The 20,729-nt window shown below is 40.0% G+C and overlaps 1 protein-coding gene across 5 annotated transcripts in view; it reads right to left on the reverse strand.

Moving 5' to 3' along the window:
* ABCD3 (ATP binding cassette subfamily D member 3) overlaps positions 1-20,729 on the reverse strand; it is an 80,344-nt gene that overhangs the window by 51,393 nt on the left and 8,222 nt on the right. For 3 of the 5 annotated variants that reach the window (XM_002715849.6, XM_089337059.1, XM_089337060.1), the window contains exon 2: positions 3,114-3,150. The exons of the other annotated variants lie outside the window; for them this stretch is intronic. In XM_002715849.6, coding sequence (XP_002715895.1) covers positions 3,114-3,150 — 37 coding nt within the window. The remainder of the gene's footprint in view (positions 1-3,113; positions 3,151-20,729) is intronic. 5 annotated transcript variants of the gene reach the window in all.

Consider the following 20,729-nt stretch of genomic DNA (forward strand, 5'->3'; position numbering starts at 1 on the left):
CTGCAGCCTGCCTAACACAATATATTGTTTTACAGTAAGTCTTTATAAGTAGAAGGAGCACATAATAAAATGATAAGTACAGTATAAAAAATACATAAGCCAGTAATACAGCATAGCTTTTCATCAAGTATCACATACTACACATAACTGCATGTTATACTTTTATGCACCTGATAGCACAGGTTTGTTTACACCAGCATCAGCACAAACATGAGTAATATGTTGCATTACAACATGAGGAAGGCTATGAAACTACCAGGCAGCCGGCGCCACAGCTCACTAGGCTAATCCTCCGCCTGCGGCACCGGCACACCGAGTTCTAGTCCCGGTCAAGGCATCGGATTCTGTCCCGGTTGCTCCTCTTCCTGTCCAGCTCTATGCTGTGGCCTGGGAAGGCAGTGGAGGATGGCCCAAGTGCTTGGGCCCTTCACCCACAAGGGAGACCAGGAGGAGGCACCTGGCTCCTGCTTCTGATCGGCACAGTGCACCAGTCATAGCGGCCATTTTGGGGGATGAACCAACGGAAGGAAGACCTTTCTCTCTGTCTCTCTCTCACTGTCTAACTCTGGCTGTCAAATAAAAAAATAAAATAAATAAAGAAACTACCAGGCAATAGGAACTTTTTTTAGCTCCATTATAATCTTATTGGATCTTGGTCATATTTGCAGTTTACTGTCAATTGGAATATCATTACAGAGCACACAATTATATAAAAAATTTCAATGAAAATATTTCCTTTTCAACTGCTCCTCATAAGTAACACATTCACTGTAAAAATTTGAAAATTTTGATAAATAAAAATAAGAAATCTATAATTATCATCTCAGGTTATCAACTGTTAATATTTTGTAGCTATTCTACCAGATTTAGCATAAACTCGTATACATAAATGTGTGTGTGTGTACACACTTCCACACTAGCGCAGAGGGTTTGGGAAGACCTGAGAGACACTAATCAATGGAAGCCATCATAAGTTTACTAAATAAGTTGTCCTGAGCTGCTTCTTTCTTGAAAATATTATACTAGTATATTAGCTGCCATGAAAAAAAAAAGTTCCATGAGGCCAAGGACTTATTTTTCTAATTACCATATACCTAGAGCCAATAGCAGTGCCATGTATACATGAGAGACTCAGCATGTATTTGTTGAAAAATTGATTTAGTAAATGAACAAATCAAAAAATCTGATGTTTTTAATAAAATTATCATGTCCATAATAGAGAAATAAGAACCAGATTTCACTACAGGTGAATATAGTTACAAAACCATAACTGAAACAAACAAAAAAAAATTGAGAAGACAGAAAGTCATCACAATTTTGAGGAAAAAAGGGAAGGTAAATTAAATTTGTAAATAATACCTTCTATTTCACATATTAGATGACAGGACCACATTCAAAATTACAAAGATTATACAGACAGTGGATTAAACCCAATAAACTGACATTTACAGAGACAGATTAACATTTCTTTAAAAGAAATAAGTGGAGTTATCGTGGACCCAACAACTCCATTCTTAGGCATACACACAGGAAAAATGAAAATATATGCCCACACAAAAAAATATACACAATATCCATAGCAACATTACTCATAATAGGCCCCAAACTGAAACAACCTACATGTCCTTCAACTAATGAAAAGAAACTAGGCATAAAATGCCACATATTGCATGACTCTATACATATGAAATGTACAGAACAGGCAAATCAAGAGACAGAAAGTAGCACAGTGATCACAGAAAAGAAAGTAATAAGAAGTGATTGTTAATGGCTATCAGATTTTGGGGCAGACATGAAATCTGTTCAAATTAGATACTGGTGACAGCCACACAACTATGTGAATATATTAATAACTATTAATGTATACATCTAAATGGATTAATTTTATGGTATAAGAACTATATCTCAATAAATATATTACTGTATTTTATATCATATAATCTTTTTTAATTTTAATTTTTTTTATTTATCTGAAAGGCACAGAGAGAGAGAGAGACTGAGTCAGACAGAGATCTTCCATCTACTGGCTCACCCCACAAATGCCTACAACAGCTGGATATAAGCCAGGAGCCAGGAACTCAACTCAGGTCTCCCTCGTAGGTGGCAGGGACCCAAGTACTTAAGCCATCACCTGCTGCTTCCCAGGGTGCACATCAGTAAGAAAATGAATTTGAAGCAGAGCCAGGACCTGAACACAATATGGTACACAAGCATTCCATGTGGCATCCTAACCACTGGGCCAAACAGCTGCCCCCAAAAAGCTGTTATTTAAAAAAAGAAAAATCAATCGATGAGTACAAGATGTAAGGGATCTTTCAACAGAACTGTTCATCAAAAAGACACGAAGGTTATAATTTACCATCAGCTTCACTTAATGTAAACAATGTGGCTAAATAATTAAAGTCATTTTAGAATAATTTTAGCAATGTGATGTTCATATCAAGGAATACAGTAGTGTTGATGTATTCCATGGCAGTCAGATCACATCTGGACACATTGTATCTATTCTAGATACAATGTATAGGTAAACAAGTATAGGTCTAGAGGAATGTACACAAAATCAAAAAAGGATCAGAAACCATGTCACATGAGAAACATCTGAAGAAATGAAAGTTTCTCAGCCTAAGGGGAAAATATTCAGAAGATACAACTGTCTTCAAATATTACGAGGGTCCTTTAGAGAAGCCAGAGTAGACTCATCCTGTAATGATAAAGTTAATCACTAGGAAGCTAGGAAAGATTAATCTCATCATGAAAGTGCTTCAAAAGGTTCATGAAAATATGAATTAAAAGATAAGTTTATTTTGGTGTAATACATTTTTTACACCTATAATAGTTTTTTCCTAACATGTAATTTCCATGACCTTTTTGAAGACCCAAATACATGATGGCTTCTTTATAGAGTAGTAATCCACAGAATAAGAAGATTCAAGTAAATACCAGTATCTCTCAGGATTCCTGTTCCAAAAAGAATTCCTCCAATACACAGGAGATTGGAGAGGTATTTTTAAGGTCCCTTCTAAATCTAAAATTCTGTGATTCTTATCCTTTTTAAAGGTATATAACATAATAAATGCATGAAATTCCCAATAGTAGGTGACATAAAATTTTACCTCATGATTCTGTAATGGTGGTTTTCCACTTTTCTTACTGCAGAGAGAAAAAAAGAGAATACTGTATTTGCAAAGTGTTTTCAACATAATATTTTAATATGGCAAAAATAATATACCAAACTCTCCAAATGGGTTACTTTTTTCATATTATATTGAGATAAAACATGTTAACTAATAATAGTCCAGCTGTCTCTATTATTTATAGAAAATGCTCAATAAATGTTAACTATAATTGTATAACAGTATAACAGACACTGTTTTTTTTTTTTAAGATTTTTTATTTATTTGGAAGGTAGAGTTACAGGCAGTGAGAGGGACAGAGAGAAAGGTCTTCTATCCACTGGGTCACTCCCCAAATGGCTGCCAACAGCTGGAGCTGCACTGATCTGAGGCCAGAAGCCAGGAGCTTCTTCCGTGTTGCCCATGTGGGAGCAGGGGCCCAAGGACTTGGGCCATCTTGTACTGCTTTCCCAGGCCATAGCAGAGAGCTGGATGGGAACAGGGGCAGCCGGAACTAGAACCAGCACCCATATGGGATGCTGGCACTGCTGGCAGAGGATTAACCTACTGCGCCACGGGCGCTGTCACCCAGGCATTGTATTTGGTAATGTTTACATATATGTGTATACAAATAGACATACATATACATATTTATTTTACAAATCCACCCATGGAAAGGTGGAAGTCTACTTCCCCATCCTTGAATCAAAGTTTGGCCACATGAACTGCCTTGCCCAATGGAGCATTAAACAATCTGATGCAAACAGACTTAAAAAAAAATGTTTGTGCACCCGGTTCTCTCTCTTACTGCTGGGAATCTTTCTCCAACTACACCAGCAATTCCAGGTTAGTCTCCTCAAGAATAAGAGAATATATGATTATCATATTACAAATAAGGAAACATATCTGGAAAGAGTAAGCAGTGAGGCTGGCACCGTGGCACAGAGAGTTAAAGCCTATCTCTACCCTCTACCTCTCTGTAACTGCCTTTCAAATAAATAAAACAAAATCTTTTTTTTTTTTGGACAGGCACAGTGGACAGTGAGAGAGAGACAGAGAGAAAGGTATTCCTTTGCCGTTGGTTCACCCTCCAATGGCCGCCGCAGCTGGCGCGCTGCGGCCGGCGCACCGCGCTGAATAAAACAAAATCTTAAAAAAATTAAAAAAAAGAGTAATCAGCATGCCCAAGGTTTATGCTCTGACTAGTAACCCAGGCTACCTCCCTAAACAACATGATCAATCAGACTCAGGTTATAAAACAGTACCATGACAACTGTGCCTCTACCTAATTTTGATCCTATTTTTAATTTCTTGTTTGATGTATTATTTTCTCCCAGTAAACTAGTCCCATGAGATCAGGTTGGTTTCTCTGAAATTGAAGCAATATTTTATTTGAGATGCAAAATATTTAGAGGGATCAACACCTGTAAATGGAAGGCCCAGAAAACAAGTTTGGAAAGAATCCAAACTGTGATGCAGGATCAAAAGCATTTCAGCCAACCACATGGGAAGCTCCAAAACAAGTACTGACCATCAGAGTAGTCTGTGATAGGCTACTGCTCAATGTGCAAATGTATGCTGTCCTAGAGAGGGAATGGCCTGGGAGATGGGGGGTTAAGGGGAGTGGCTCCTCTTCACAGCTGTGGCAGAACCTACGTTATGAGCAGAAGGAGCTACATGGATTCTATTGTTTATCACAGTACAAAGTAAGAGGCCTTCTTTTATTATTTTTTTAAAGATTTATTTTATTCATTTGAAAGGCAGAGTTACAAAGAGAGACATGGAAAGCCAGAGAGAGAATTTTTCATCCACTGGTTCACTCCCCAAATGGCTGCAACAGCAAGGGCTGGGCTAGATGAAAGCCAGGAGCTTCCTCTGCAAGGACTTGGATCATCTTCCACTGCTTACCCAAGTGCCCAAATGCATTAGCAGGGAGCTGGATCAGAAGTGGAGCAGCTGGGTCTCAAACCCATGCTCATACGGGATGTCAGCACTGCAGGTGGTGGCTTAACTCATTATATCACAACATTGGCCCCAGAGACCTTCTTATAAGGGGAATCTGGATGGTGCATCTCCACATCTACTGTAGGCATTCTATATTAGTCAGCCATCTATGTTTAGCACCTAGGTGACTGATGATTTGTAGAATGAACATTTTCAGTGATAAGATAATCTGGTCACTGAACAAGGTTAGAAAGTCAAACTTAACTACAATTCAACATGTGTTTTATTTTAAAAAGTGCTTAGGTTTATTAATGTTTCCAATTTCAATTGTACTACACATTTATGTTTTAACATTTTTATGAATTATAAAGCTGTTTCAGAAAATATCTTTCACTATAGCAAAGAATCAATTGAATGCAGAGAAAAGCTATAGAATGGGAGAAAACATTTGCAACTATATACCTGATAAGCTGTTAATACCCAAAAACTATAAGGAACTCAACTCAGAGAAGAAAACTGACCAGTGAAAAAATTAGTAGAGGTGGGCATTGTGGCACAGCATTAAGTTGTCACTTGTGACACCCACATTCCATAGCAGAGTGTCTGGAATCAAGTCCCATCTCCACATCTAATCCAACTTCCTTTTAATATTCCAGGGAGGCAGCCTGCTGCCAGTTGGCTTTGGCCTGTACAGTTCCCGCTGTTGTAGACATTTGGGGGAGTGAACCAGTAGATGGAAGATCTCTCTCGTTTCTTACTCTATGTCATTCTGCCTTTCAAATAAATAAATTGAAAAAAAAAATTTAAGAATTTGTAAAAGGGGGCCATCATTGTGGCATAGTGAGTAATGCAGTTGCCTGTAACGCTGGCATCCCATATGGGCACCAGTTCATATCCAGCTGCTCCACTTCCAATCCACCTTCCTGCTAACAGCCTGGGAAAAGCAATGGAAAATAACCTGAGTGTTTGGGCCCCTGCCACCCATAAGGGAGACCTGGATGGGGCTCCTGGCTCCTGACTTGTGTCTGGCCCAATGCTGGCCATTGTAGCCATCTGCGGAGTGAACCAGTGGACAGAAGATCATTCATTCTCTCTATGTGTCTCTCTACTTTCAAAATAAATAAATAAACCTTTAAAAGAGTATTGTAAACATTTCTAAAAAAATACACAAATTGCTAACAGAAACATGAAAAAACACTCAACATATCTAAAAATTCAGATCAAAACCACAAAGAGATACCACCTCACATTCATTAGGATGGCTACTACCAAGACAAAAGATAACAAGAATTGGTCAGGATGTAGAAAAAAGATAACTCCTGAATACCGTTAGTAGAAATGTAATTTATAAGCCATTATGGAAAACAGCATGGAGATTCCTCAAAAAATTTAAAACAGAACTATCACACGATCCAGCAACCCCACTTTTGGCAATATATCCAAAGGAAATGAAATCAGTATTCCAAATAGCTATCTGCACTCTCATGTTCATTGTAGTATTAATCACAAAGTAATACTATAGAATCAACCTAAGCACTATCAACAAATGAATGGATAAAGAAAACGTGGTATATATGTAAAATGGGATGTTAGTCAGCCTTAATAAAAAGAAGGAAATCCTGTTGTTTATGACATGCTTGAATCTCGAGGACTCAAAGCTTAATGAAATAAACCAGGCACAAAAAGACAAATTCTGCATGATCTTTCTCACATGTGGAATCTAAGAAAGCTGAGGTGGTTGCCAGTGTCTGGGAAGCAGGAGAAATGAGGATGTTGGTCAAACGATACAACGTTTCAGTCATGCAGGATGCCTAAGTTCTGGAGATCTAGCACATAGGATGGGGACAACTTAAAGTTTGACAGTGGTTATCACTCCACAGTGTGCATGTTTATCAAAACAAAATTCTAAAAAGTAAAATATTCAATAAAAATGTCACAGCACTTACTGCTATTAAACACTGCAAGTTGGTATTTATAGAGAAATGGAGATCCATGCTATGCAATTGCTTGCAAAAATATACTTCTAACTTTAAAATATATATATATGTACAAGTAGTAGACACACATTCACACATGTGGGGAAATTAGGCACAGGAGGCAATTCAAAGATGGCGCCTGCAGGGAAATTAGGCACACATGGCAATTCAAAGATGGCGCCCAAAGGAAGTAAGGTGAGCGGTACCTAAAGTCATTTACCACCAAAGCTGATTGGCCGCGCAGCATCAGGGGAGGTGACGACAACTGATGATGAGTATACAGACACATAGCTGGTCCTGTAAAAAGTCGCCCCATAAAATGACCTTTTAAGTAATTGGTTGGTCCTTATGCCCTGCCCCAGTAATCCTGCGGTCTTGTGCTTTAAAAGGCTTTGCTATGCATGCAATAAACCAAGTTCTTGCTTGCTTGACTCCCTGCTGCGTCTGTCTCCGGGATTGGGAGGCTGGGGAGCGGGCGAGCGGCGCACTTACCTTTCTTCGGACTCAGTCCATCCTCGTTTGGGTGGACTAAGACCCTGCAACACACACAACACACACACACACACATTCACACCCACCAATGGGCATCATCACTAGCCAGCTCTCTCATTACTCTCTTCAAGCTTCCATGAAATACCTTGTTCAGAGTGCACTATAACATTTCTAAGGCATTAAATTGGCCTGAATATACAATTAACATAAAAGTCCCAAGTTCTCTGATTAGTCTGTAACAATCAAAATACTACAAATTACTACATGGCTTTATGTCATTTTCATGATTTCAAACTAGAGTTTAGTTGTAAGATTTCAATTTCTCAGAAGTTCTGTGAAAACACTTTTCACCTATAATTACCACTATATTAGAAAATCTTAATGGCAAAATAATCTAGTATGAATACAAAAGTTAAAGATTTTCCTGGGGCTTCCTTTGTGGCACGGTATGGGAGGCTGCTGCCTGTGATGCTAACATCCTGTATGGGTGCCAGTTTAATTCCTGGCTGCTCCACTTCTGATCCAGCTTCCCTACTAATGGCCTGGGAAAGCGGCAGAAGATAGTCCAAGTACTTGGAATCCTACACCTACATGGAAGACCTAGATGAAGCTGAATCAGAAGTGGAGCAGCCAGGACTCAAACTGGTGTCCCTATGGGATGCTGGCACCACAGGTTAACCACTATGCCACAGCACCATCTATGCTCTTCTTTTTTATCTCTATTACCACGACTTACGCCAGATGCTCAAAATTCCTCACCTAAACTAGCAGATTCACCTGCTTTCTAGGTAGCTTCCATTTTGTTAGTCTTTATCCTCTCTAGGATTAGAAATGCTTCAGATTTTGGATTTTTTTTTTCTGATTTTGGAATATTTACAAACACTTAATGAGACATCTTGGAAACAGTACCTAAATTTAAACACAAAGTTCATTTATATTTCATAAACATTTTATACCTATAGCCTGATGATAATTTTATACAATATTTTTAGTGCACTTATGTTCTGTTTGTGACCTTGTCACATGAAGTCATGTGTGGAATTTTCCACTTGTAACATAATGTTGGTAGTCATAAAGTTTGATTTTGGAGTATTTTTTATTTTGAATTACAAATTCAACCTGTATATATCTCTAAATATATATATGGCATATATATATATGCTGTGTGTATATATATATGGTGTGTGTATATATATGGTGCATAATATATACATTTTGAATTACAAATATTCAATATTCAACCTGTATTACATATATGGTGTGTAATATAAACCCTGTGGAATTCAACTAAAACAATTCTCACAATCATTTTTGCTTCAATTTTAAAAAACAGAGAAAAAAGGTTAATAATTCAAGCACCCCCCAAAAAAAAAGTTTAAAACAAACAATATAAGGGGAAACCAGAAGAAATTGCAAACAAACAAAACAGAATCTGAGGTTTAGAAAATAGAAAAATAGTAGACACCAATAAATAAATACCCAAGACCTGCTCCTTTGGACAATCAAGTAAAGTACCAGACAATCTTTAAAAGGAACATAAAAGTGCAAGAGAAAAAATAAAGAAAAGAAAGCACAAAAGTATAAGAATTTTGGGGCGTGAACCATCGGATGGAAGACCTCTTTCTCTGTCTCTCTCTCTCTCTGCCTCTCCTCTTTGTGTGTAGCTATGTCAAATAAATAATAAATTTTTTAAAAAGTATATGAATTTTTAAAAAATGTGTAAGAGACTATTTGTTTCAGCATTGTTTATCTATTTTTTTTTTTTTTGATAGGCAGAGTGGACAGTGAGAGAGAGAGACAGAGAGAAAGGTCTTCCTTTGCCGTTGGTTCACCCTCCAATGGCCGCCGCGGCCAGCACTGATCCGATGGCAGGAGCCAGGTACTTATCCTGGTCTCCCATGGGGTGCAGAGCCCAAGCACCTGGGCCATCCTCCACTGCACTCCCTGGCCACAGCAGAGGGCTGGCCTGGAAGAGGGGCAACCGGGACAGAATCCGGTGCCCCAACCGGGACTAGAACCTGGTGTGCCGGCGCCGCTAGGCGGAGGATTAGCCTAGTGAGCCGCGGCGCCGGCTCAGCATTGTTTAAAGAAATTTGAGGGGCTGGCACTGTGGCACAGCAGGTAAAGCTGCCCCACCTTCAGTGCCAGAATCCCATAAGGGCTCTGGTTCAAGTCCCAGCTGCTCCACTTCTGACCCAGCTCCCTGCTAATGTGCCCGAGAAAGCAGCAGAAGATGGCCCAAGTACTTGAGCCCCTTCACCCATGTGAGAGACCCAGATGAATCTCCCAGCTCCCAGCTGTGGATCAGCCCAGCCCCAGTCGTAGCGGCCATTTGGGGAGTGAACCAGCAGATAGAGGATCTCTCTATCTCTCTAATAAAATAAATAAATCTTTAAAAAATTTTGAAAGCCTGAATGGAATGGATCATTTTCTTGAAAAACAAGATTTCCCAAATTTCCCAAAACTGACCCCACAGCAGAGAGGAAAAATCTGAACAGAATGAAAACTGATAAATTGAGAAAGTTTTCTGAGAGAAATCTACCTTCCACCTGCCCCACCTCCCATGAGAAAGTACCAAGCCCAAAAGATTTACAGGGAAATTCTATAAAACCTCCAGAGGACAGGAAATTCCAATGTTTTATTCCAAAGTACAGACAAAAGAAAAAAGCTTCCACATTATTTTTGCTGCAAGTAAAACACTGACACCAAACCCTAAGCAAAACTTACACAAGAAAACTACAGACTATTCTCACTTATACCAATGGTTTTATATATGTATACTTCATTTTTTTGTTTCAGAACATGAGGATGTTTTTCAAAAAATTAAACAAGTATTTTATAGTTCAAATGTTAAACATACAGATAATCATTTTCCGAACAGAACCCAAACTCCACAGTATGGTATTCAAAGGACTGCAGGACCTGGCTTCTGACACTGAGCACAAAACTCTTTCCTATGATATACCAGGTTAAACCATGTGAAACTACAATTATGTGACCATTTCTCACTTAAAGATGACAATTTCACATGCTTCAACCGAATTCTATGTGTTCTCTCACATTCCACATTTTTATACATACTCTTCTTTCTGTTTTAAAGGACTCTTCAACCAATCAGCCTGCTTAAATACTACCCGTCTTTAAAACTCTACATACATCTTCTTAGAAACAGAATGACTGACTGACTATACCAGTTTGCCCAGAGTGGTCCTTGTTTATACCTATTGCTCTGATATAATGATTTCAGTTTCAAAGCTGTTCCTTAGGATAACAAATTACATCGTGACCTGTCTTAGTAGGCTTTGCTTGTCTATTTTTCTCCCCCTCAAATAGGTTTTTTAGGTACTCTGTTCTCCTTTGGCACTCTACAGATCATTTCTGTTCCCTCATCAACTTGAGAGCAGGGGACATGTCTTGCTCATCTCTACACCACTGATGCCCACCTACAACTATGCCTGGTACAAGGTAGGCGCCTCAGAAATTTTTATTGTTTGCCTTCTAAATGTGTTTCATTCAGTATGTTAGAAAAATCTCTTTCAAAATTAAAAAAGAGGGGCTGGTGCTGTGGAGCAGGCTAATCCTCCACCTGTGGTGTCAGCATCCCATATAGGCAATGGTTCCAGTCCCAGCTGCTCCTCTTCTGATCTAGCTCTCTGCTATGGCCTGGGAAAGCAGCAGAAGATGGCCCAAGTGCTTGGGTACCTGCACCCACATGGGAGACCCAGAAGAAGCTCATGGCTCCTGGCTTCGGATTGTGGCCATCTGGGGAGCGAACCAGCAGATGGAAGACCTCTCTCTCTACCTCCCCCTCCCATTGTCTGTAACTCTACCTCTCATATAAATAAATAAAATCCTTTTAAAAATTTTAAAAGAAATGTTAAAAGGGATGTTAAAAGGGAGACTTTTTGCTGAGTCAGGCCAAGACTTGTGGAGTTTGTCAATAAAGGAGAAAGAGCTAGGTAAGCAGATATGAGCCTGGGACACCTGCCAGAACTGAGGCAGTAAACACCAGAACAAATGAATGAGAGAGCGACTTCCTACAACAAGCAATCTGAGTGTGCAGATACCAGCTTTCTCAATAAACACACAGGATAACACAATTCTTCAAAGTACCATTTCAAAACAAATGCTCAAAAGTTCAGCTACATTTGAATTTGTAGTCTTTCTAGTACTTAGAAATTTTCTAAATAACTTGTTTTATCCAATTTTGAACATTATCAGAATTCCACACTGAAAGATTCATGCTTAAATACAAATTACTTATCACTAACAGCTGAAGCACTTACACACACACACACACACACACACAGTTGCATGAAAGGTAAAATCAGAAAAATTCTTGACATTTCCCCAACTGGCCTAATCTGATATTTTATATCATCATAAGGATGAAGATCTAAAAGTGGACATCGGAGGCCAGGAGTATAATCATCTTAAAACCTAAATTCTAATGACAAACGTTCACATTTAATAATACTGAAGTTTGTTTTTTTGTTTTTGTTTTTGACAGGCAGAGTGGACAGTGAGAGAGAGAGAGAGACAGAGAGAAAGGTCTTCCTTTGCTGTTGGTTCACCCTCCAATGGCCACTGCGGCCGGCGCATCTCGCTGATCCGATGGCAGGAGCCAGGTGCTTCTCCTGGTCTCCCATGGGGTGCAGGGCCCAAGCACCTGGGCCATCCTCCACTGCACTCCCGGGCCACAGCAGAGAGCTGGCCTGGAAGAGGAGCAACTGGGGCAGAATCTGGCGCCCCGACCGGGACTAGAACCAGGTGTGCCAGCGCCACAGGCGGAGGATTAGCCTATTGAGCCACAGTGCCGATCCTGATGAAGTTTTAACAATGTATTCCTTAAAGTTCACATTTAATAACATTTTACATCTAAATTTAAGTCAGCAACTAGTCATTTATGATAATTTATAAGTAGCTATTTATGACAACTAAGAAGTCTAACCCAAGACTTTTGTTTCTCCTTAAAGAATTCTTTCATAGATCAAATCTTTCTTCAAAGGTCCTTAATGATGCAACCTTTAATATTTTAGGAGTAAGACTACATTGCTAATTTTTTTAATTTTTTAAAGATTTTCTCTAACTCTCCATCCAAAAAAAATCTTTTAAATCTTTTCAAAATCTTTTTAAAAATCCTTTTTTATCTTTTTTTAAAAGATTTATTTTATTTTTTTTGAAAGGCAGAGTTACAGAAAAAAGAAGAAACAGAAAGAGAAAGAGATCCTCCTTGGCATAGCAGCTAACACCCTGCTTGGGATGTCTACATCCCACACTGGTGTGCCCAGGTTCAAGTCCTGACTCTGTTTCCGATTCCAGCTTCCTACGCATGTGCAACCTAAAAGGCAGCAGATGATGACTTGGACTGAGTATAGCATAGCCCAACCCCAGCTGTGGCAGGAATCTGGGGAGTAAATCAGCAGACAGAGGATCTCTATCTGTCTCTCTTACTGCATTTCAAGTAAATGAAAATAAATAAAATTTTAAAATGAGCAAATAAATAAAATGCCCAAAAGTAGGTGAGGCCAGGTCACAGAGGGCAGGTGATTACGTTGAACACAGTTAGTTCTGAACCACTGGAATTATAAGTTATCTCAGAAGCACTGTCATGGTGAAAGGAGAGGAAGATAAAGGGAAGAAGCCAACAAGAACGCAGAGCAGTGAGGACAAGAAAGGTAAGAAAGGGGCAGATGTTGGCAGGAGCACATTATACAGGAATTTTATATTCATGTTTATATGAATGTAAAGAAAATGCATTGATTTTGGCGTCACTTTCCAATTTAAGAAAAATTGAGGATAATTAAGAAAACAGACATCTTAGAACAGAAATTTGAAAATGAACATTCTATGAACTTTTATCAAGACCCTAAATATACTACAGGCTTGCAAGGTACATCATCAAGGATTCAAAGGTTAACACGCATGGTACCTGCCCTCAGGAGTTTACAATCTAGCTAGAGAAAAAAAAAGATAAGCAATTATAATATTAGATAAAGAAAAGCAATAAGGTCTAAGTAAGGTGATATGAAAGGCAAATCAAAGAAATAATCTGGGCCGGCGCCGCAGCTCACTAGGCTAATCCTCCGCCTTGCGGCGCCGGCACACCAGGTTCTAGTCCCGGTCGGGGTGCCGGATTCTGTCCCGGTTGCCCCTCTTCCAGGCCTGCTCTCTGCTGTGGCCCGGGAGTGCAGTGGAGGATGGCCCAGGTGCTTGGGCCCTGCACCCCATAGGAGACCAGGAGAAGCACCTGGCTCCTGGCTCCTGCCATCGGATCAGCGCGGTGCGCCGGCCGCAGCGCGCCGGCTGCGGCGGCCATTGGAGGGTGAACCGACAGCAAAGGAAGACCTTTCTCTGTCTCTCTCTCACTGTCCACTCTGCCTGTCAAAAAAAATAATAATAATCTGAACTGGTAAAGAAAAAAAGTAAAAATTTTATTCTAGAAAGGATGTGAAATTTAAAATGAGACAAAACGAGCAGGACCAAGAGTGAAGATGACAAAAGCAATATGACATTCCATGTTAACAGAACATCACGAGCAAAAAAACTAACCTCTTAAAATAGCGCAGTCCATTACAGAAAAGGAAAATCGTTGTTTTCTAGTATGATATGCAAAGGGTGCACGTGTTTTAGAGTCCCACTAAATCTGTCCAAATCCTAGTTACAGTAGTAGACCACTAGATTAAAATATGGCTCTTGAGAGAGATTTCCTGGATTAGAATCCCAATTCTGTGTGCTGAACTGAGCAACTTCGGCCAAGTTACATGATCTCTCTCTACTTTAGTTTTCTCATTTGCATTAGTTAAAATATGTAAAGTGCTTATTATAGAACCTGGTATGTGATAAAGATTCAAAAAATGTTGGTGATCATCTTTACCCTATTTACCAGCTGTGTGACTAAGAAAAAACAGACTGATTCTCATCTGTAGGAGTGGGAATAACACTATTTATCTCAGATAATCTCTGCCCTTGGTGACTAGAACACTGATTCATGAGGCACCAAGTGATAATGGCCCAGGTCAGAGATAATGAACACCTGAACAAAGGTAGTACGTTTAAGAATGAGAAGAAAAAAGCAGGAAAATCACCGCAAATAGCAGGGTAAGGGAATATACAGAGCTGGGAAGTAAGAAAATGTGGAAATAAGACGGAGAGGGCACAAATTTAAAGAATTCTGTGAAGCCAGAGGAAGTACTGGACAGCACACTATCTCAGTTTGCACCTGAGTGACTGGAAGATAGTGACTCCATTAACCACAATACAAAATAACAGAAAAAGGAACATTCAGGGAAACAATAAATAGAGTCACTGTAAACATGTTGATTTCACATCCCAGTAAGTAATTATATAAGGAATTGTCCAGGACATGGAAAAAAAAAAAATGCAGATTTGAAGTTAGGTAGAGGAGCTGAAAGAAAGTATTAACATGACAATAATGTAGAAATCCAATGATACAACTGCTTTCGGAAACAAAAATACAAACTCTGAAACCTGAGTCTTGCTTTTGTCTAAGGTGCTGTACCAAAATTTTATAATGCATTCTTAAGGAACTTGCTTTAAGTTGTCCCCTGACACTGAACCTACCCACCTAAAGAAGCAAACTCTGCTTTAAAAGCAAAGTATGTTACTATAAGCCTCAAAGTACTCCAGTAAGTACTTTTAAATAAATCATCCAGATTATATACAAACATAATCAAGCACAAAGTAACTTGACTCAAAGACCAGCAGAAATAACAAAAACAAAACCAAAACATTTTCAGATGTCGGAATTTCCAGACACATCTGGCAAAATAACAATGCAGACTATATTCTTCTAAAAACACAACTTTTGGGGAAAAAAAAAAAAAGATTCCTACCAAGAAGAGTAAACTACAAAAACTAACAGTGACTATGGGGTCAACGTTTTGGCCCAGCAGGATAGGCTGCTGCTTGAAGTGCTGGAATCCCACATCTGAGCATCAGTTCAAGTCCTGCCTACCTTGCTTCCATTCCAACTCAATGCTAATACACCTAGGAAGGCAGCAGAAGTTAGTCCAAGTACTTGGGCCCAGCTCACCCATGTGAGAGACCCAGATGGAGCCCTGGCTCCTGGCTTCAGCCTGGACCAGTCCCAGCAGGTTTAGCCATTTGGGGAAAGGACCAAGAGATGATTTCTCTCCCTCTCTCTCCCTCTCTTTCTCCCCTCCCCCATCCTTTCCCACCCCAGTAACTCTACCTATCGAATAAATAAATAAATATTTTTTTAAAGTAACACTGTCCTGACAAAATCAAACCCAAGTTTTAAAAATATACAATTGAAATTAAACAGATTTCACATAGCTAAAGAAAAAATATGCAGCAATCACATATAAATCAGGCTGAAAGTGTATGGAAGTAGTGTTCTGAAAGTCCCCTTACTACCTGGGAGAAAGATAAAGCATTACTAACAATTTGATCAGAAAAATAAAACATACATTAAAATCTGTAGATTAAACAGTGAAAGAAAAAAAAGGGGAGGGAGTACAATTTCCAAACTGCTTTTTTTTTTATCTTTTACCTTTCTGGTACCTTACCTGCAAAATGAAGGTAACAGAACTATTCTTTCAAAACACTGTTATTCTTCTCCCTGTCATTCTGCCTTTCTGTATGTGTGTTCGTCTCTCTCTCTCTCTCATTCTGCCTTTCAAATAAATAAAACAAATCTTCACAAAAAATAAAAAAAAAAAATGGGGGGGTGCAGTGTTGTGGAATAAGGGGTTAAACTGTCAAGTACAATACCAGTATCACATAGAGTGGCAGTTCAAATCCCCACTGCTCTACTTCTGATCTAGCTCCCTGCTAATGTGCTTGGGAAAGCAGCAGAGGATGGCCAAAGAACTTGCACCCACGCAACCCACCTGGGAGCCAGATGGAGTTCCAGGCTCCAGGCTTTGACCTGGCCTAGTCCTGACCATTGTGGTCATCTGGGGATAGAAGATCTCTTTGCCTCCCCCCTCTTTCTGTCTTTCAAATAAATAAAAGCTCTGTGCCTTGTAGCACCTTCTCACACCTTTGCTCTAGTTATTTTCCCTTCCTGCATGAGCAAAACACCATTTCTTAAAATCAGGCTCAAAAAATAAATCTTTAAAAAAAAAATCAGGCTCAAATGAGAAACCTCCCAGGGTAACAACCAGAGGAATTAAGTTTTCCCGTCTTGGTGCTCCCTCCCATAGAGGTGTGTTCCTACTACAGGGCTAGTAATGCTGAGGTTGTACACATTTTCTATATACATATAGTTCCACAAGACTGGTGCTAGAATGTTCATTAAATTTGGATCTCAACGCCTAGCCTCCCAACACACAACACTTAAGCAGCAGAATGTACTAAAGATTACATTTCCTACATCATACTTGGTGAAATAAGCCAGTCCCAAAGCGACAAATACCATATGTTCTCCCTGATCTGATAACTAACAGAGCACCTAAAAGGAAATCTGTGGAAGTGAAACTGACACTTTAAGAAGCAACGACTTGGGGCTGGTGCCATGGCGCACTGGGTTAATCCTCCACCTGTGGCGCCGGCATCCCATATGGGTGCCAGTTCTAGTCCCAGTTGCTCCTTTTCCAGTCCAGCTCTCTGCTGTGGCCTGGGATAGCGGTGGAGGATGGCCCAAGTGCTTGGGCCCCTGCACCCGCATGGGAGACCAGGAAGAAGCTCCTGGCTCCTGGCTTCTGATCTGCGCAGCTCCGGTCGTTGCGGCCATTTGTGGAGTGAACCAACGGAGGGAAGACCTTTCTCTCTGTCTCTCCCTCTCTCTCTCTCACTGTCTGTAACCCTATCTGTCAAATAAATAAATAAAATCTTTAAAAAAAAAAAAAAAAAGAAGCAATGACTTGAACAGCCCTTGTCTTGACTGTAGAGGAACAGCTTTTTTTTTTTCTTATTAGTACTTTTTTTTTTTTTTGACAGGCAGAGTGGACAGTGAGAGAGAGAGACAGAGAGAAAGGTCTTCCTTTGCCGTTGGTTCACCCTCCAATGGCTGGCCTGAAAGAGGGGCACCAGGACAGAATCCGGCGCCCCGACCGGGACTAGAACCCGGTGTGCCGGCGCCGCAAGGCGGAGGATTAGCCTAGTGAGCCACAGCACCGGCCCTTATTAGTACTATTTGTTGAAAGTCCATGAGAGCATTTCAGGCATGGAAAGCCAAGACACTCGGGGGGGGGGGGGGGGGGGACCTAAATGGAAGATCTCTGCGAGTGAGATCCCAGTAGAAAGAACGGGCCATCAAAGAAAGAGGTACCTTTCTCTGAAGGGAGGAGTGAACCTCCACTTTGACTATGACCTTATCTAAATAAGTCCAGTCAGCGAACTCAAAAGGCTTCCATAGCCTTGGAAACTCATGACTAGAGCCTAGGGAGATTACTAACGCCATAAACAAGAGTGTCAATTTGTTAAGTTAACAACAGGAGTCACCGTGCACTTACTCCTCATGTAGGATCTCTGTCCTTAATGTGTTGTTCAATGTGAATTAATGATATAACTTGTACTCAATCAGTATTTTACATTTTATGTTCTGTGTGGGTGCAAACTGTTGAAATCTTTACTTAATATATACTAAATGGATCTTCTGTATATAAAGATAATTGAAAATGAATCTTGATGTGAATGGAATGGGAGAGGGAGCAAGAGTTGGGAGGGTTGCGGGCAGGAGGGAAGTTTTGGGGGGGGAAGCCATTGTAATGCATAAGCTGTACTTTGGAAATTTATATTTGCTAAATAAAAGTTAAAAAAATGATTAAATTAACAACAGGAGTCACTGTGTACTTACTTCCCACACAGCACCTCTGTCCTCAATGAGTTGTATTATGAGAATTAACTGTAAAACTTGGCCTCAAACAGTTTTGTGTGTGTGTGTGTGTGTGTGTGTGCGTGTAAATTGTTGAAATCTTTATAGTACAGAGTTGGTCTTCTGTATAAAGTTAATTGAAAATGAATCTTAATGGAGAATGGGACTGGGAATGGGAGAAGGAGGAGGAGGTGGGGTGAGAGTGGGGGTGAGAGGGCGGGTAAAGTGGGAAAAATCACTACATTCCTAAAGTAGTACTTATGAAACTCATTAAATCAAAGGTTTCTTTGAGAAAAAAAGATTATATTTCCTCCCACACTGTTGTTTTCCCCAGCATGGGGAATGAGAAATAGCTACTCAGTTAAGCCAACAAAAAAACACATACAGAAATGGATTCACCCATCAATACTTAGATTGGAACTAATCTTATACTTGAGATACAAGATGCTATCATTTACTCTGCCCTATACTTGCTTCCTCCCACACCCTTTACTGAACAATGTATCTTGGACATTGTTGGGGGGGAAAGTCAAATGAGCCACAAATCTAATTTCCTTAAGTCTAATTTCCTGAAATCATGTAACCATATTCGGAAGTAAATGAAGAAAAATATTTTAAATAAAATATGAAAGGATATTTGTCTTTTAAGTAGAAATCTGGCATAAAATATTAAAATAAAGGATTCTTTCAATTGCCTGATCTTTAACAGCAAAAATCTTATCTAATTTGTTAACCTCCCAAATGCCCCATACACAATAAGTATGGAACAAATATGTCTTCTTCTCTAGGAAAGAGACCTATCTCACTAATAAGCACTGAGTCCTCTGCACCTCACATTTAAATGCTGGATTAATTAAGACTCATATTACACCCCCAACTCTGTGGAAAGAGCCTCCTAATCATTTCTGTGCAGAACATCAGAGAACTCAGCATGGCTGCAGCCGGCACTCCCTCGTCTAAGACGTAAGGGTATGATCTTCGGGTTCCTCTCTTCTAGTAGTTCACTGATTCCTGCCTACTGATCTCAAGCCAAGCTACTTCTTCTAGCTTTGTTCTTGAATGACAAAAATATATGATTCCACCTCAATTTCTTTTTCTTTTTTTCTGAAGTTCACTCCCAAGAATGGTAACTACACTGAATGCCAGGTCTGAATATAATGCAGGCTCATACACAGAAATTTGACAAGCAAGATAAAAACATGCATAGTGGGGCCGGCACCGTGGCGTAGTGGGTTAATCCTCTGCCTGTGGCGCCGGCATCCCATATGGGCACCGGTTCTAGTCCCAGCTGCTCCTCTTCCGATCCGGCTCTCTGCTATGGCCTGGGGAAGCAGTAGAGGATGGCCCAAGTCATTGGGCCCCTGCACCTGTGTGGGAGACCCGGAGGAGGCTCGAGGCTCGAGGCTCCTGGCTCCTGGCTCCTGGCTCCAGATAGGCCCAGCTCCAGCCACTGCGGCCATTTGGGGAGTGAATCAACGCAAGGAAGACCTTTCTCTCATGCAAATTAAAACAATCTTGCAACACTATTCTTCACCTCTAAAGTAGGAAAAAATTTAACAACTTCAATGATGAGTAAATAATTAACTCATAGTATTGCAAATCAGCAAACATGTCAATTTGTGTAGCTCCAGACATTTACATTCTTTCCACAAATACTGAAGCTCTCCAGCTTCCATTCTTTTATTCTATTTTCTGGCAATTTATTCCAAGGAAATTATATAGCAGACATGGAAATATTCACTTGCAAAAATATATGGTACTATCTGTAAAAATTCCAGAGGCAACCTAGAGCCCGTTATATGTGAAATCATCTGACCCCCAAATTCATGCAGCTGTTTAAACTCTAAGTTTAATGATATTAACAGGATGGAAATTTATTATGGTGACTAAAAAGCGGTCTTAGTGGGAGGTCCTTAGTTCCTTGAGAGTGTGCCCTCAGAGGGAGTTTTCACGACTGGGTTGGCTATGACAGACTTAGCTGGGCCCAAACTCTGTTTCCCTCTCTCCATATTCCTCCACATGTGCTCTGCCACTGCCATCCACTATCCTCATACAGTCCAAACTAATGGGCCACCCGATCTTAAACTTGACCCTCCAAAACTGTGAATTAAGTAAACTGTTTCATTTGGTAAGGTTAGTTGCCCCACTTATTTCATTGTAGTAATGAAATGCTGATTAATACGCTGCCCAATACTTAAGGGTAAAATAAATTATAGCCATATAGAGGAAGACTTATATATTCTTTAAAAGTATAGTTATTGGGGCCAGCAGCATTGTGGTGCAGTGCTTGTGACACCAGCATCCACGAAGAGTGCTGATTCAAGTCCCTGCTGCTCTGCTTCCAATCCAGCTCCCTGGTAATGCACCTGGGAAAGCAGAAGATGATGGCCTGAGTACTTT

The sequence above is a fragment of the Oryctolagus cuniculus genome, chromosome 7 (assembly GCF_051225735.1).
Source record: "Oryctolagus cuniculus isolate XC-2025 breed Fujian yellow rabbit chromosome 7, ASM5122573v1, whole genome shotgun sequence".
Taxonomy (NCBI): Eukaryota; Metazoa; Chordata; class Mammalia; order Lagomorpha; family Leporidae; genus Oryctolagus; species Oryctolagus cuniculus.